At 41.6% G+C, this 18,453-nt stretch overlaps 1 protein-coding gene across 3 annotated transcripts; it reads left to right on the top strand.

Annotated features, from left to right (window-relative positions):
* The first annotated feature begins 672 nt into the window (after positions 1 to 672).
* On the top strand, positions 673 to 17,663 carry MYOZ1 (myozenin 1). 3 transcript variants are annotated; one of them, XM_063339929.1, is made up of 6 exons: positions 673 to 860; positions 2,989 to 3,090; positions 4,730 to 4,911; positions 13,523 to 13,757; positions 16,094 to 16,253; positions 17,092 to 17,663. In XM_063339929.1, the coding sequence occupies exons 2-6, from the start codon at positions 3,015 to 3,017 to the stop codon at positions 17,321 to 17,323; spliced, it is 885 nt and encodes a 294-aa protein (XP_063195999.1). In that variant the 5' UTR covers positions 673 to 860; positions 2,989 to 3,014; the 3' UTR covers positions 17,324 to 17,663. The 3 variants fall into 3 exon arrangements, with proteins under 3 accessions (XP_063195999.1, XP_063196001.1, XP_063196000.1); XM_063339930.1 differs by lacking the exon at positions 673 to 860 and adding an exon at positions 2,019 to 2,050; XM_063339931.1 differs by lacking the exon at positions 2,989 to 3,090 and having other exon boundaries at positions 674 to 860.
* Positions 17,664 to 18,453: the final 790 nt, after the last annotated feature.

Raw genomic sequence — 18,453 nt, 5'->3', positions numbered from 1 at the left:
ATCACCCCATAATGAACAGGAGCTAGAGAGGGGGAGTCATTGGCATGTACAAAGCTGCACCAAATGCAGGCAATCAACCCTATTTCTGTCATGAATCAGAAATTAGCTTCCTTGCTATTTGATTCCAATGGGTTTCCCACACACATTACACAGCTTCTTCCTAGAACTCTGTAAATAGCTTTCTAGACTTTGTGGTTTTCCTACTACTTCTCACTCATGCATACAATTCTTCTTCTTCTGTGCTTTCCGATGTATTATTTGAATGCCTGACATTTTAAGAATTATGTATGAGAGCCTAGAGGACACTGGGTTGAATGATGGAGTGAGGAGGGGGCAGAAGAAGGGTGTAAAACAGAGCAAGACCTGAGATAGCTTTTGAGACACTACTGACAAACAGGATATTGAGAAGGTTTTATGAATGTCATTAAAATGCAATCGAAAGAGGAAGGGGAACGACATGTTAATTTGAACAGAGAGGAGGAAGAAGTGAGGCACTTATGGAGTGCCTGGTCTTACTGGGAACTGAGGTAGTGACTGCAGGAGGCCTGAGGAGCAACCTTTTCTTTTCCCCTCTCCTTGGGGCTGGTGGCAGTGCTATCTGAGACTCTGCCCTCTGGGCCGTTGGCTATTAATAACCACAGGATGCCTGTGCGAGCAGCCTTCAGGGGTCAAATTCACAGCACTTCGCATCAGCACTTTGTGCTGGGCAGAGCTTGCCTGCGCCCAGGCACCCTGGGTGAGCGGGGCTGCGGGACGAGCCTCCCCAGCAGCGCCCAGAGACGGGCTGGGAGGAAGGAGCCCACTGCCGAGCTCTGGGGCAGGCGCGTGAGCTGGTCTGAGCCTGGCACCGCAAGCCTGAGGTGAGTTGACTGGGCAGCGAAATAGTTTAGAGTAGGTGCTGGAGAGGGTAAAGACTGGTTTGGTTTGCAGCAAAAACAAGGAAGTGACTGCTGCAAAGATGGATGCAGAAAGACAGAGGAATTGCACCAAGGAACAGAGCTCAGGGGAGGAAAGGATAATTGTGGCCCTGGCTTTATGTACGGGATAGTGGGGAGGATAGGGACTGAGGCTCCAGCAGCCTCCCTGTGGTGGGGTGGCTGGAAGAGCAGTAGTCCCAGTGTAGCTCTGGACCCTGTCCACAGTGAAAGACTGATGCCCCTTTCCTTAAGCTAGACCAATTGCACGCAGCGGGTTTTCCACTCCCCAATCCTGCTGGATTAATAAAGGAGGACAGCCGAATGGGATGGCACCCACTGCTCCTTGGGAATGGGTGTGCTAGAAGAGCACGGTTGCCCACCAGGGCCAGCCCTTTCTGCCTTGCCCCAGGGAGTCCATGTTTGGGGCATACAAATGATTTCCCTCTGTTTTGCCAGTCTTATGACCCATTAGATGGGCCATAATGTCCCACCCCCCCTGCCTCCTGGCAACATTGCCCCTTTCCTGTCAAGCAGGGCCTGCTTCTTTTATATAGCCAAGCAGATGTCCATCTGCTCGAGGAGAATGTGAAGTGCGTGCTTTACGGCTGCACCTGCTCACGCTTGCTTTGGGAATACACCAGAATGGGCTCTTTTATCATGTCAACTAAATAGGCAGCATCTCAATAAAAAGAAAAGCTTGGAAATCTGAAAGAAAAACTAATCCAAGAGAGTATCTGCCAATGTGATTGGAGCTGGTTTGCCATGGATGGGCTTCTTTTAGCAGTTATCATCACTTCATCATGTGAAAATCATGTTGCAAAAGGAGCAACAGTGGAATGAAACTGCAAAATACATAGGAGATAAAAATGTCTTGATCACAACAAGAGCAGTGTAGAAACTCCTAGAGCTAACTGTTTGCTTGCTAGTTTTAAAATATAACTCATGTTCAATGTCTTTGGTTCTGAAATTTTAAGCAACTAAAGCGCAAAGAAGCACGAGGACAGAGATGGCTAGTTATTGATATTGCTGAAACCAATGGGTCTTTGCCCATTTTATTTTGTATTGTATTGTATTAGGTGAGGCTGTGTGCCCCTATATGCTGTTGTTTGGGCATGGACAGTGTTGAAGTGAAGGTAAGACATTTGCCCTACTTACATTATGTGTAATAACACCCAAGAAGGACGCTGAGAGGCTGCCTGAAGTGGAATTGCTGAGATTTCTCATAATTTTCCCTGACTTGCAGTACAGATCTCTCATCCTATCTGGGGACAGAGAAGGGGAACACTGTACCAGAAGAAATCTCCCTCTTCCCCTCCTTCCTCCTCCAAAATGATATGCAGTAAGATCAATACATAAGATACAGGTGCAAGTGACTTCAAACAGATTGGGCAAACAACTTTTCAATCAAGTTTGCCCGTGCCTTCTTCTTCCAGCCGTTCTGTAAGAAAATGGTAGCAGTTATAAATTAGCATTTTGGTTTGTTTCTTTTTTTTTTCAGAACATGCAGTCTAGTTTTCTGAATACCTATTCTATTTCTAATAGTACTATCTAAATATCCAAACCAAACTTGCATATTATTCAAAATTCTCCCAAATAACTCATGGACAGACCCAAAATCTTTATACAAAAATATATATTACCATCCAATGATAACTGCATGGTATTATAATATGGTATGATAGAGCAACTTTTCAAACTGACATTCTATTACTTCAGCACAAGATGATAACGGAGTACCACTGTGGCACACGTGGGTGCTGGGAGACTGCCATGTTGCAATTAAAATGCCTATTTTGGATGACAATACTGTATGGCACCTTGGCAATGGTCCTGCTGTGATCTGCTGCCATATTTTGTGCCATAATGCTAATTCTCCAGAGAACACCACAATGGCCCGCTGATAATATTTTGTATAGGATAATACCATTCACTAACTCCTTCATGTGGAAGGGATAGAAAAGAACCTGTGTGTGAAATGAAGGCTGTGTATCTCTTAACTGTAGATGGCAATTAAAAAAGAGGCAAGAAATACCTTTCCAGTGTTTCATTCTCCATTTCCTTGTGTGTTTAGAGCAAAGCAGAGAACCTTTTGTGGGAATGCCCCTTGCAGGGACTCCTGCTCCTGTTAAAAGGAAAAAGTCCACTAAACTCATTGGGAAGCTGACACACGAAGGTAAGATATGCAAAACTGCACATGTGAGAATTGCTTGGATTTCAACCTGGATTTCAGCCTTTAAAATTTCACACCCTGTCTGACTGAATTCCCAGAGCAAGACCACTAGGCAGAGGCACAAATATTACTAAAGCTGAGCCTTCAGCCACATCACAATTTCTAATTTACTGTTCAAAAGCATTGCACGCACACTCAGGTCAAATGTTGACCTAGATTACACTTGGTAAACCCATATTCTCCTGCAGCATTAATTTGGATTAATTCACCAGTGTGAATGGAAAGAGAACATGATCTTTTATGGGTATGAATATTGCAGTGCCTAGTTATATTCTATGTTGCGCTCTCTCATATAACCTTTGTCTCTAATTTGCTTTTCCTCTGTGTGAAAGAACTCCTTTGATTCCGGCACTCATTAGTTGAAAAAGTCAAAGTCTCTTAGAGGTGGTAATACAGCAGGAAGAATATAAATTGGGACACTTCTCTTTCTACAGAATACCTGTGTATTGGGTAGGGTGACTTTTAATTAACTCGGATATCCTTATCTTCACTCTACTTTTGACAGCATGGGGAAGATTTTTAGAGGTTTCGAAAAGTAATAATTCAGTGCTGTCTCTTTCTTCGGCCCCCAAAAAGGGCTGTAGAAGCTTCTTTGTAGGATACAGGTATATATTTTTCTGTTTGTCCCTAATCCTTTATTCAAATAAACAAGTAAGTAAAAACCCAATTTTCAGTTAAAGAACATTTTCTCCTGTGCTATGAAATAGTACTATATAAAATTGGCTTGCTAAAAAAGCTAATAATTTCTTCAGAGAATGTCTAATAAAATGAATGGGCTTATACCAATTTTATACTAGTTTAAGGATGGAGATTCATTCTCTGTTGTAAATGAGATGTAGAGATGGAGAAGTGGTCTTAACCTTGCTTAATACAAAAAAAGGAAGCCTAGCAAAAGTTGCTTAGTCGCTTGTTTCTGAATGAAAAGCTTTAACTGCAGTTCTGCAAGATTTTTACACTGAAAATGTTTGAATCCATTGTTTTGATGGATAATTGGTGGTATGAAATTAAATGGAAAAGGACTTATCGAGTAACTAGAGTATTAAGACTAGAAGAGAATGTCAAGTACTTTTCCCTTTAAAAATTCTTCTTAAAACAAACAAAAAAAAATAATTGGTAACATTGAATCTTTCATGATTTAATGTTTAAACCGAAGCACAACAGAGTTGTCTTTATTTATTATATGTCAGCCCAATTCCAAGAGCTGATGGCTACTCATCTAATTCCAGAGGAGGGGAGATGAGCATAGGGCAGCAACCAGACAAGGCAGTGGTGCATTTTGAGGCAGTAGTAAGGAATACTGCTGCACTGACTGAGGTGCTTTAGATGTGGGACACATGCATCTCGCTCCACCCTTATGCAACTCTTCTCTGCGGATTTGCCATGATCGAAATCCAGAGTAAATTCCACTCATACATATCCAGAGCGTCATCAATGTAAAAATTTAGTGCATATGTTCTTTCATAAGAACTTAATTTAGAAGGGAATTTGGCTGCTTTGAAGTCATTACTGATGCTGGGAAGCAATGGACAAGAGCCTTGAACCAGAACACTTCCTAAAGTGTCGCATTTCATATGTTTTATAGTCATGCCACAAGAGGTGTCCAAGCTGAACTTGGGGAAGAAGATCAGCATCCCCAGAGATGTCATGCTGGAAGAGCTTTCTCTCCTCACAAATAAAGGATCCAAGATGTTCAAATTACGTCAGCTCAGAGTGGAGAAGTTCATTTATGAGAACAACCCTGATGCCTTCACCGACAATTCTGTGGTAGGTCAGAGATTAAAACTGAAGAGCTGCTCCATACGCTTAGGGGAAACGGGAACTGAGTGTGCCCAAGCGCTCCTCTGTCTGTATGTGCATGGGCTCGGGCGAGGGTGGTGGGGATCTACTAGCAAAGAAGTGCAGGAGAAAGCCAAAATTATATAAACGCACAAGTTTTATTTCCTTTCAGCAGCAGCATTAGTTTCCTTTGGCAAATACTTGGTATCACACAGGCAGAAACATGAGAAAATTCAGTATCAAGTGATGGGGGAGGACTGTATGTTTGGCAGGTGTTCAGAGCTGTGCAGGGCAGGACTAATTGGTTTTGTACCTATTTCATTTCTTCTTTGCAAGATGGAAATGATCCATCCAGGTGTGACTTCAGCTCCAGTAGGTGTGGTTCTATTTTTAGCCTAGGATACACTTTTATGCTTCTCGCCTGGCAAAGTCCTCTGTGCATTCTGCAAGAAGCTCCCTAAATGAAAATTCAGACAGAAACCTCTACCCTGACACTGCAATATCTTCAGTTTATTTGCTAGAAGCTACGTTTGTTTTCTTCTAATGTATTTTCCTATCAGAGATGGTGTATAAATTCAGACATTCTTTTTTTTTCATTTTCCCATGAGTTAGTACTGTTATTTAATTTTTGAACTTCTCTCTACAGTTAAGTATTGGTGTAAAGTCTTCTGAAGATACTTAAACTTTTACAGATGAAACTGTCCTTTCGCATCATTGTCAGCAGTTCAGTAAAACAAACAGAAAATGTTTCAGGTTCATATGCATTTTGATGTGGCATCTCGTCTTCTGATGTTCTTTAAAATTAACTTGGTGTCATGTTATCCCTCTATGGCATCTATTTTCCAGTCCAAGGAAACTAAAGCAAAATAATAAAAGTCAAGCTGAAGAAAACGTTCTGCTAAACAAAAACATGCTGTTTTTTAGCCTTCTGATGTTTTCAAAAGCAGCAATAAGTAAAACTTTGTGGTTCACTTCTCAAAATGACAATGACAATTGGGAAAGCAGTACGTGGAAAGATCCCTGACAAAAAAAATGTCACCAAAATTACAACAGTAGGTCAGATTACAGATGAGGGATGACAGACCAGAGATACAGAAAGCAAATCCAGTGTTGTTAGACTTCAGGCAGCTTCTTCATCTCTTTTTGCTGTAGGTAGTTCATCTCCTCAATGAGCTATCTCCTAGAAAGGATGTGAGAATGAATGGTGTGTTGAACTTTGGACTCTTCAGATGAAAATCTGAAAGAAAAGCAAGCTGGTTTTATAGATACTCAGCAATTTCAGAGCTCCTAAAACATATGAGGGCTAAATTCATATGTCAGAATCTGCTGCAGTGAGGAGTGAGAAAATAATACAGTGAGGGAATAAAAAGACTGAAGTCCAAACTTTCAAAAATTTGAGGGTGTCACTTACGGGTGTCCAATCAGAGAAATACAAAGTGAATGAGTTGTGACAAACTGACTCAAAACTGAACATGCACAGAGTCCCACCAAGACAGACATTACAAAGGCTTTATTTTTGCTAGCTGTTTTTCCTACTTTGTTTATTCATCTGTGCCTGACTTTCACTTCATACCCTTTCTGTAGTGAATCTCTCCCTCTATTCCCCAAGCTCTTTGAGCAACACTGTAAGATACTGTACTGTGGAGAAATGTATTTGTGGGTTAGACAAGACCCTAACAAGCCTAAGATTTTCTTTATGGCTTTGCTATATGAGAACAATGGCGTGGTCTCCAAGCAGCAGCTGGTACTTTGCTTTAAAATCCTCCATGACTCACTTTCAGGGCTATCTTTTCTCCACATTCATGGTACAAATAACAAATCTCCATCAGTCAGTGCAGGAAGACCTTGGTTTGCCTTACAGCCCTCGCTTGGGGCCAGCTTAACAGGATCACAGACATAACTGCTTCCATTTGCTGGCTGCCTGGTGTGCTCTGTGCAAAGACTGTGGCAGGCTGCATCCACTGCCTCCCTGGATAACTATTCCCATCACCACAGCCAGCACGAGTTTGCACCTTTGCTGGCACTCAGAGCAACGAGAAGAAGAGATGAGCAATCGCAGCAACTGAGCCACTCTCTTGGAGAGCTGGCTGCTCAGGCAGGTAAAGGAGACAGATCCATGGCCTCACTGTTATGTTCCAAACCACGAGGACAGCACCTGACCTTAGCACCAAATAACTTCCATCAAAAAGCCCTTTTGATTGCAATATTTGATGAGCTTCCTGTTCGTGTCCTTTCTTGCTCCTGGCTCTGCTCAAAGGCAGATGCAGAAAAGAAGGCTTAAACAAAAGGGAACTGTGGGAGGAAGATAATAGCAGAGTAAAGAATTCCTACTGCTACTTCCAGTTACTTCCTCCTCCCAGTTAATTTTCATGTCCTTTGCTCCCCATCCCAAAGGCACACATCCTTGTGCCTTTAAGGCTGTGGGACAGTGATGGGATTTAAAGCTGGTGGTGTGTCTTCTGCTTTTATATTATAGATTTCTTAACTGTCTTAGCATATTCTCAGGACACACTTAGCAAAGCAGAGCAAGAAAGGTCTGGGATGGAGTACAGATTGTTTCTTTCCCCCAAAAAAAGTTTAACAGCAAGGTAATGTAATATAAAAACACACAAAGAGAAAGGTTATTAAAAATAAATCCAAACCATATAAGGGGTCCCAGAATAGCCTGTGCCGTAGCCATAAACCTTCCACACAAGGGAGAAAATCTCAGCAGTCACATGTTATTGATCCACCCTCCTACTTCTCTCCTCCTCCTTCTTCTCCAGCCAAAAAACCATGCTGGACAATCAGATCACTCTCTTTACGGACAGTTTTCTCCTTACTGGAGAAAACATATATATTGTGTGTGCATGAATGTCAGACAGCTCCATGCAAAAGCAAGAACATGCCCCTCTATCGCTGCTGCAGCTCCACGCATCCAGTTAAAGGCAAACAGTAGCTAAACCCATAGTCGAAAGGACTGACTATTCCCAGCATGAGCAAAATGAAGCGCACTACTTACTGCATAGCTGTTTTCAACACTGTGACCACCTTCTCTTGCAAATATATAGTACAAGGGGATGTATTTAGGGAGGGCTGAGTTTAACACTTTTAGCACACTGATTCCCTGCCAAACAGGGAGAGTTCATGTAACGTCCTCCTTGTTTGGTGCTGTGCTGGAGAAGCTGGGCTCTGCTGCGCCCTGTCTAGTAAATCAGAAGAAGGCTTTCTTCTCCTCACCCCAGGCTATGCCATGCTGTTGCAGGAACTGTGGTTCTCTCCATGTATCAGAGGATATTATCAACCTCACTGTGGAGCTGCAAGATGCAATTTACTACTGACTAAAGACGATGATGAAATCCTGTCTTGCTATGTGCTCCATTACTGTAGCACCTAACTATAGCACGAAGGAAATTACTACATTTATTTTTTAATGGTGAAACTGAACCATAGGGTAGATTAACGAATCACACAAAATCATAGAGAGTCTTAGTCTTATCTCTGGGTCTCCTAAATCCACTTCACTGTTCAGCAATTAATAGATGAGCATTTCACAGACCTTTTCTCCACTTCATATTGCTAAATTTGTTTGGCCTCAAACACATCAACATCATGTGAAACTATTATTTCTTAGCCTTACAGCCCCACTCATTATTGCCTTAATTCCTCTCAAGGTCCCACGTCCACTTTGGGAACTTCTATGCAAGATCTTCTTGCTATCATCAAGTGGAAACTGAAAACAAAACCATAGTTACACTTTTTGGGTGGTGCTGTTATGCTGTTTTTTTTCCAGTGAGGGTGCTCAAAAATAGTCTTTTTGCTAGTCAAAACCTGTGGCCTGATTTGGGTTACATGCAGGAGACAGTTTATAGAAAGACTTGAATTGCTTGCTTCTTTTTTTTTTTTCATATTTCTGCTTTACCTACCAAATCTTAAATTAAAACCATTAGGAAGGTGGAATAACCAATATCTGAGTAGACAATTATCAGCAGTAATACATCAAAAAAACCCAGACCCACAAACAAAAAACCCCACTTTTGATACTTTCTCAGACTCACCCACAAGTTAAAAGAAACGTAGTTTCCACATTTTGGCAATGCTTGTATGAAAACAAGCTGAACATGCCGTTGGCAAGTGATTTCTGCTGGTCTTCAGGTCAAGAGGTCTCTTCAGATAAGCTAAGACACCAATTGTGAAACAAAAGAAATGAAAAAGGGTTAAAGAATTGGATTACTGTTCTTCTGGATAATGGCAGGAGCTAACCTGTATCCCTTTTGCTGCTGAACAAGAACTCAGAGGAATAAGCAGAGGCGACAGCAAGAAAATGGAAGTGGTTATGTTACAATGCCAAAAGTGGTCCTTCACAGCAGACAGAAGCACACAACCAACCTGCCTCAGAGCTCTTACACGTTAAATAGCCAGACATGATACAGTGTGTGACGGAAAGCATAACCAATACTTGGTTTAATGCACAAGCATACAGTGATGGCTCCGTTTGCCCCTAAACGTACTGAGAAGAATGCGAGTCAAGATCACTGGAGGTAGGGTTAAAGAGAAAATGTTAGGAAAAGCATTCTTTCTAGGAAGTCTGTTCCGCAGGGAATATTAAACCTCTTGAACAAACGTTACAGGATAACCACAAGCTGAGACTGAGAGAGTCTCAGGTTATTACCTAAGTAGAGTGAGCTAGCTGAGATGTAACTTTTCTAACAAAATGAGCCTTGCTGTGCTGGAGTTGGACTGGTGCAGAAGACCTAGAGTTCCCAACTATACCCAAAGCAGTGTAAGAGTGAACATGAAGTCTGATGCCTTCTTACTCAAGAAGTGACTGGCATGGAAACAGCAGAATGCCAGAGAGGCCTTTTATTTTCCACAGCAGTTTGTTGGAGCACTGTGAGAAAACTTTGAACAGAAATTCTGAAACTCAATTTCTTTCACCCACAAAGAAAATGTGGCAAGGATTATATAAAATATACAAATAAGATATAAATAATTTTAGGTAGTATTAGATAAAAATTCCCATAATCTAGATGGGTAAATTCAGGCATAGAGGAAAAAAATAATTTGCCTAAGATTAAATAGCAAGTCAGAAGTAGACCTGGAAATAGAAAGCAGGAGCTCAACTTGCTGTGCCTCTTGGGGGAGCACGTTTTAAAAAAAAAATTAGCTGAAGACACTTTAACAGCTGAAGTTTCATCCTTTTTTTTAAACTGAATCATAGGTTTAAAGCTATTCAGCTCTCCAAATTAAGGACCAAGGCACACACTTCGATAAAAACAGCAGGCAGTCTATGAGACTCTCCAAGTGTCTGAATTTTAAATCTCCCGTGCCACCATTAAGGAGCATTGGTGTGGCTGCCACTAAGAGGACGCAGTCACAGTAACTTCAGAAGTGTTAGTAACCACATAGGCATCAAACCTTTGGGAAGCTCTTTATCGGTGAGGTGGAAATAGAAACACATTTGGTGGCCTCAATCATTCTCTTTAGGGCACAGCAAGGAGCTGACAGGGAGCACACAGTGTTTCCTCCTGGGGACTGCCTGCAGTGACATCAGGGCCTTGAGATACTTTGAGATCTCAGCTCCATTAGTTGGATCATCTTTCATTATCTATTTTTCATGAGACACATACAGTAGCTCTAGAGAATTCAGAATTCATCCATCTATGCACTCAGCCTGCAGGATCAGGCCCTTGCTAGCACTAAGGACTTCAAAGACATGAGCCCAATTTGTTTAGCAAACACAGGGGACTACACATCACATGAACTTGCCACAATTGTTCTCTTGTTAGAGTAGATTTAGGGATGCCCAGGGACTGATAACATCCACTACCTCCAGCAACGCACAGACAGGGCAGACCCTGCCACAGAGGGACAGTGTGATCCGCCCTCAGAGCCAAGAGGTGAAGGTTATCAGCCTTCGCAATTGACACTCCTGGGCTTCTCTCCTGGGACTTCCACCAACAGGGTCAATCAATCCTAATGCAGAGATTGGTTTTGTGATGTGAATATGCGTACACATAAAAGCTCCACATGCTGTTAGCAATGGCCCAAGACACACATTCCCCTCAGTGTAAGCTGTTTCACCCTGAACATCTTGACCAAAGGCATACTGCAAGTACCGCAGACAAAGCTGGACCTACCCAGCTTTGACCATATTGAGACTCCTGCTTAAGGCTGCCCTTCCTCAGCTCTGCTCTCTTGGAATGAGCTCGTTTGAATATACTGAGGGTCAATATTTCAAAAACATGAATTTGCCTTTGCCTCCTTTTAATTTGAGCTAAGACAATCTATTGTGGCGGCCAAAACTAAAGAAAATTATATTTTTATTCTAGCAGGTGAGTAGACTGGGGTGTTGCATGGAAAATAGGTCTTTCCTATCTGGAGATGTCTGCTCAATGCAGGATGTTTTGCCAGCAGGTTCATGAAGAATCATGAGCGAGCCTGAGACCAATCAAACTCATTTTATTTGCAGCTAAATAAGATTTAGGTGTGGCTTTCCTGAGGCAGACCCTGTGTTTCAGAGAAACTTCATCGCTGCTTAGCGATAATACTGTAATTTAAAATAACACCAGATGACAATGATGTCCCTTCCTGGTCACATCAAATACTGCTGTGCACAAAATCAAATCAGCCCTTTTTGCTGTAGCTCATGTTATGCTGATGTTTTGTGACCTTTTTTTTTGCAGGAGAGTGCATATAAGTAACCAGAGTAAAAGAGAAATAAGCATTTAATTCTCAGGAAGGGCACACAGCATGGGTGAAACTTGAAGGAAAACAGATGCAGATCCTGTTTTGAAACTACTGAGCAAACCAGTAGAAGAATTAACCTTGCATACATATTAATGTTTTGAGAATAACCTCATTCTGACCCGTAGCCCTCAAAATACCCTTTTTTTCAGTTTGCCTTTTTACAGCTACATAGCTCCCACGCATAATTGAACAGATTGCCCTGCTAGCTCCTGTGTACAGCTTAATGCTCACAATCCTCTACCCTCTCAGTGCTTCCTGACATTCAAGGGGAACATTATCTCCTCTGTTCCTAAAAAGGGAATTCCCTACAGCTAGGAGAAGGACAGACAGTCCCTAAAGGCCCTGGGGGCACCAGCTCTGCCACTTCAGCCTGCAGCTGGCTGCCTGCCTGGGCTGCAGCCTGGTGACCTGCTGTGAAACCCTGGACACTGTTGCTGGAGACACAGGGAGCAGAGGGTTAGATAATTCTGCCTTGAGCCTTGTGGGGTTTTCACTTCTCATCTATTTTTAGCTGACCGAACAGCTGGCCTTGGAAGCCTGTTTACAGCCTGGAAAGCTTCTTTTTGCTAAACTGTTCTAGGTGTAAGACCCCTGAGAAAGCCTTAACTCTTTGAGAGCCAGCGCTGAGGCTGGCACTCTTGTCTCCCATTGACCGCCTAAGATGAATTTATACAAGCAGAATTGCAGCATGAGGAACCGCAGATTCATTCACTTCAGCCGTATTTGTTACATCTTTGTGCATCTATAGCCAATCCCCTGGTCCCAACAGGAAAGACCATGTGTGATATATAAACCAGGTAACTTGTATTATACAGTTGTGTGGGCTGTAATACACAAGAGATGATACATTTTTACATCTGGTAGGAGTCAAGCTTTGATCTCACTTATGACCAATACACAAAACATTTTTCCAAACATATTTTATCGGTTTCTTTTCCACACAAGTATTTATTAAAATTGCTGTGTGCAAAAACAAGACCTTGTGCTGGCACCACAAGGTCTATAAATCCTGCACGGACTATTTGCTCCTTCACTGTGTACTGCAGGGATTGTGCCTTCTGGCCTTGACTGGGGAGAGTGGATGGCCTGGAAAATAAGACTAACTTGATTCTACTGATGGATACAGCTTGCTTTCTTGCCTTGCTGCTGGTTAGATTTGGTTTGTTAATGCACATATTGCAACAAACAAAACCCTTCCTTTTTGTCATTTTCCTCTGGTGGTCTCCAGGAAGTCTTTCATGTTTTCCCAGGCTGCTATCGCTTCAGTCTTTCTCAATGTGTACATACCCCTCCCCATACAGACCTTCATATATACAGAAAAGAGACATAAAGGCAGTCATCTTCCATGTTTTTATGTTGTCACAGGTATCCTGTTGTTCCGGTGCCCTGTAACACTTAGCTCCCACGCTCTAATTAAGCTGACTTTGTTGGGCTATCTTAACCTTGACATGAAACACTTCTATTTCTTGTCCAGCTTGCTTTCCCACAGGTTAGCCAATGTATCTCTGTCTGGACCTTTACCTGCTCTGGCAAAAGCTGTATTTCCTTTCCCTTCCTCCTATATTTCATACTGAGCACTGCTGGGGACAACACACAGACCCCTCTCTTCTCACCCTGGTCATATAAAATGACTATGAGTTGTCCATGAAAAGGTGTGCTTCCACTGCCCTTGCTGCCGTTCTACGACTGCTCTATACTGAATATAGAGAATAACTCACACAAAGTTCTGCCACTGGTTTTGTAACTAAGACATAAAACTGGTCACATCACGGGGACTTGGGACCTTCTGGGGTTCTGGGACTCAACCCTGCAAATGTGAACGGACCATGTCCTGTAACAGGGATTCTTACTCTCTTTTCTCCTGCCCTAGGATCACTTTCAGAAGTTCATCCCACCAGGAGGGCATTACGGGGAAGATGCTGATAGCTATGCCCAGGGACGGATGGTAGGAGGAGTGACAGCTGGGCAGCATGGCGCGAGCAAGCAGCAGTATCCTGGTGCTCCTCCTAGGCCTGGAAGCAAAGGCGGCCCTGGGGACAGCGAAGGGGAGCATGCAGGGGAATTGGCTGGAAGTGGTGGAGAAGGAGGCGATGGTACTGACAAGGGCAAGTATCTCTGCAAGAACAAGAAATAGCTAAAGCTATCAGAGCTCGTGCCAACCTTACTCTTAGGGACAAATAAATTAATTTGACTAAAACCTGAATTCTTCCAAACTAAGTTCCATTGCAAAGTCTAGAAAAACTTAAGTGCCTTCAGCTTGATAATTTTCTTTGCATGCTTCTGTGTTGCTCAATCATAGGTAAGAGCCAGAAATACCTGCCTTGGCTGGACCAAAGAAATGATGGGAAACTTAACTACTGAGCTCCTAATGTTGATACAGCAGTGTGCCAGTATGGCATTCCCTTGCCTTTCGAGGCTTTCACACTGACCACTACTGGAGACAGAAGTATTAGCTCTTTAGCTCAGTAGTCTGACCTGACACATCAGTCTTGAGTATACCAGCCCTGATTTCAAATCAAAGTTTTCACCTAAACAAACAGCACTTTTTGGATAATCTTCAGAAAGGAACAGTGATATTTCTAAAAGTTATCTGGTAATTACCACCAGTCCAGTGAAGCAATATCTTTATGAGTAAAAGTATTTTTCATTGAACTTAGTCCTTGCTTAATTTTATCCTCTGTTTAGATTGGCCAGAAACTTCTAGAACCAAATCCCTTGTATGAAAATCATCAGGTGAAACACTTATTTTAACAGTCCCTATGTGATTTTACAACAAAAAGCAAATTTGCTTGGGAACCAGGAACTGCTGTTGTAAATTACCAAATGAGTGACTTGTAAAATCCAAGGCTTTTTGTTTACATTCTGGAAGAATGTGCACTTTATATCAAAATCAGTTTTTACATTCATGGGCATCCCTGTGATAAAGAAATCTGTGTAGACTCTGTCTTCTCACAGGACATTTTTCTCCATTGTTATCCTATTTCTGTGTGCAGGGAGAAGGAGGATTAACATCATCCCATAGCTTTTACTGCAGAGGTGGATCCCAACTGCAGTTCTTCATCCTTTTATTCTTCAATCCTAGCAATCAATTTACTACTAAACTACTTAGTTTAAGTCCTTCACAGAGAAAGAGGGAGACAGTTGTGGGGTTTTTTTAATGAAAATGAGATTCTTGTACATGTCTGCAATTCTTTGAAACCAGGAAAGCCCAGGATTTGACAAGGTTTGAAGAAAATAAGCAAGACAACGAAAGAAGGTGTGATGAAAGTTTCAGATAATAGTGTTCATTCTTTGCCACTTACTTCATAAGGATTTATGTTTTCTACACAAACTATAGCACAATGAAAGCACTAAAATGTCTAAATCCATTAACCTATTATTCTCGTCTGCCCTAATCAAGCTTAGTGGAAGTCATTGCTCAGGAGTTTTAAGGTTTCTGAAGATTGAGGTTAATACATATCAATACATAATCAATGCTATTATTATCAAGGTAGTATTTTCCACAACTGGACAAAAAAAAAAAAAAAAAGAGGCACACAGAATGAAAACCTTTATCTAAGCTCATTTGCTTCATCAAGCAACCAGAAGCTAACCTAAAATTTCTGGCGATCAAGTATCTGACTTAACAGCATAGTGCAGCTCTGTCATTGACAGGATCTTAACTTCCAGAGAGATACCCCATCATACTTTCAAACTGCTTTTAGCCATCCTGAGATGGTTGAGACAGACTTGTCTCTAACATCCTGGCTCAGGACGGGGAAAATATGAATGTAATCCCAAAGAAAATGCCAACCTATAAAAATACTGAGACAAGGGAGATGGTAATTTTAGAACATTCAAGAACAGACTACTGAGAAACATGTTAGTAAAGATGGCTGTGGGTTGCCAAGACCCTGAAATATGATGGTTAAAGGTTTTTGGTCAGTTAGAGCTAACTTCAAAGTTTGAGCCTAGTTTTGGAGTTTACAGTCAGAGCTTTGTTTTTTGCATCTGATGATGATGATGAGTTTTATGTGGAGGGGTTATGTCTGCTATGATCAGAAAGGGAAGACAGAAGTAAATTATGAAATTAGATAGCATTTTGCCTTGTATAAAGCTTCCCTCGATATAGCAAAAGAGATGACGGGGTAAGGACATTGGTGCTTGGTGTAAGAGGTTTCTATTTGAGTGACCAGAGAGAACAATGAAAAATTAGCTTTCAAATATATGCTCTAATGTAAATTCCTGGATGAGTGGATCTTAGCCTGTGGTACACATACTTTTGCAGGAAGGACAGAATTGGCATATGACAGTCTTTTTTAAGAGAAATCTAACCATAAAGTCTCAGGCTTCAGAATCTGGAAATCAAGCTGGTGTCTCAACTTCAGTAGCAGATTACAGATAGGCAATGTATCTAGAGTGAGTGTCACCTAACTAGTGTTTTACCTTCCTCTGTTTACAGATGGAAAGTCAGGAGGCAAAAAAATCACTATATTTAAAACTTACATCTCCCCCTGGGAACGAGCAATGGGTATCAGCCCCGAGGACAAAAGTCAGTTCACCATTGACTTGCTGTCATATAGCCCCAAAGCTGATTTCCCTCATTACAAGTCTTTTAACCGGTAAGTCTTCTTGGATATTCAATTCATTTTATTTAGCATGAGAAAACACAATAACCCTGACCATAGCCCTTTTGTCTTGTGCAATGTAAATAGGTTTTAGTCACATGTCATGTTGCTTAGCACAGTCTCCTGTGAACGACGTTTGGAGGCCTAGAAAGAGAAAATACATTAAGAGCTAGAGATTTTAATTCAGTTTATGGACAGAAAACCTACGCAGCAGGATAAGAGGACTTTAATCCTATTTTCCTTTCTTTCTCGCCCCATTTGACCAGGGAGATTTAGCTTGCCACTGTTTATTACTGCAGCCATTTAAAGTTCAAGAGTTCAGGAAAAATACTTAACGATAAGAAGCCATATACTTCACAGTACTTCAGATAAGAATCAGGATCTTCCTGCTGCTTCTGATAAGAACTGAAAGTTTTGCAAATATTTCTAGGGCAGCAACAATTTTCTGTTAGCCTCTCCATAGAATTTTTCCACCCACTTCCATAGCCTCAGGGCATCAGTACCCAGGACAAACGCAAATCCCACTCATTTCTGCAATAACGCAGCCTCTGCCTCCTACATGTACAGGGCACCAACAGGTGTGAAAGGTGTATGGTTTGATGGAGATTGATGCAACAGGGAGGAAGGAAGTGCACAGGGGAAAAGAGGGTTCTTTTTTGTTTTAAAATCTTTTTTAGTACATAGGCAATGGATACGTGTAGGTTCTTGGAAAGGATTTATTGGCAACAGTGGTAAAATTTACAATCATCTCAATAACTTCGATTATTTATTTTCTAAATCCTGTTGTTTACCTATGTTCTGTTTGCTAATGCCATGTATTCCCCTATGCCAGGACTGCCATGCCTTACGGGGGTTATGAGAAAGCAGCCAAACGGATGACCTTCAAAGTGCCTCAGTTTGATATTTGCCCTTTGCTTCCAGAATCTCTTATGATATATAATCAAAATTTCAGCAACAGACCCTCCTTCAACAGAACCCCGATACCTTGGATGCCTTCAGGAGACTCCTCCGAGTACCATACTGAGGTCAACGTGCCAAGGAGTGGTGAAACAGAAGAGTTGTAAATCCCCACTGCCAAGGCTTTCCTTTTTTCTCAGCCCTTCCTATTTGCAAGCTGATAGTAAGGAGCTGAAAAGTGCAACTCTAGTTCTGTCAGCCCTTCCTTTCTTTTGCCCTTAGCCCAGAGAAGTTCCTAGCAGGTTCTAAACTTATCTTCCCTGTGCTGTTGATCCATATCAGAAACAGTTTAAGGGAAAGGAGCTTTTTATTCACCAGGGCATAAAAGGGCAAAACTAGGATGTCTTCTGTTTAGCAATGCTAAATGCTGCCTGTCTGCTCTGTAATAGATCTGTTTTGTCATCTATTAACAAGTAATAAAACACCAAGAGGAAAAAAAAACCTTTGTGTTTTCTCTTTAAAAAATATGCTGAATCAATTTGGGGATTAGCAGTAACAAAAGTTTCTATCTGAAATTAGCTGTTAGGCTTGGGAAGAAATATTGGGGACTAATGGGGATGGTCACATCAAGGTGAATTGGATAAATACTTCAAAACTGAGGGTGAAGAATGATGACTTTGAGACAAAATGATCCAGGTAATCATAACAGCATCAGAGATAAAATAGCAAGTCAGCCTGTCAGTGTAACAGACATAAAAGTATTTCACGGCCACCTAAGATTCCCCAATTCTCCAGAGTATAAAATAGGTGATAGCTTAAGCAGTTTTTTTTTTCACACAGAGAGACCAAGAAGGCAATGGGTCACGAAGGAACAGAAGCACACCCAAGTCAGATGACTTGCCTGTAGTTACAGAGCAAGAAAGAAAAAGCTTTAATTACAACAAAAGTAATTTGACACCTGCTGTTGTGCATTACTTACTCAAACACACAGCATCAAAGTCTATTCCATTTCTTGTAACAGCTTTATCAATGCCACACACATAGACAGAAAGGCAGGCACTGTGGAAAACCAATAAAGAACTTTATTTATCTATATGAAATACCTTCTGTTTCATGAACATTTGCACTCTGACACATACAAGACTGCCATTTCACTACCATACCCTAGCTCAGCCTGCATGGGGACTGGTTTGGAATTCCCTCTCCTGGTGCCTTCTTTAGATTGACATTTCCTCTTATAAACAGGGCTAAACAGCTTATTTACAGGGACAGCTTCCACTGAAGTACTTTTAATTTA

This window comes from Chroicocephalus ridibundus, chromosome 6 (genome assembly GCF_963924245.1).
Source record: "Chroicocephalus ridibundus chromosome 6, bChrRid1.1, whole genome shotgun sequence".
Lineage (NCBI taxonomy): Eukaryota > Metazoa > Chordata > Aves > Charadriiformes > Laridae > Chroicocephalus > Chroicocephalus ridibundus.
The sequence above is the reverse complement of the archived record's forward strand: the minus strand, read 5'-3'. Positions and strand labels throughout refer to the sequence as shown.

Coding starts and splice junctions, on each gene's coding strand:
- MYOZ1 (XM_063339929.1), top strand. CDS start 3,015: ATGCCCCTTGCAGGGACTCCTGCTCCTGTTAAAAGGAAAAAGTCCACT. Junction 3,091..4,729: donor TGGGAAGCTGACACACGAAG/GTAAGATATGCA, acceptor TATGTTTTATAG/TCATGCCACAAGAGGTGTCC. Junction 13,758..16,093: donor AGGCGATGGTACTGACAAGG/GCAAGTATCTCT, acceptor CTCTGTTTACAG/ATGGAAAGTCAGGAGGCAAA.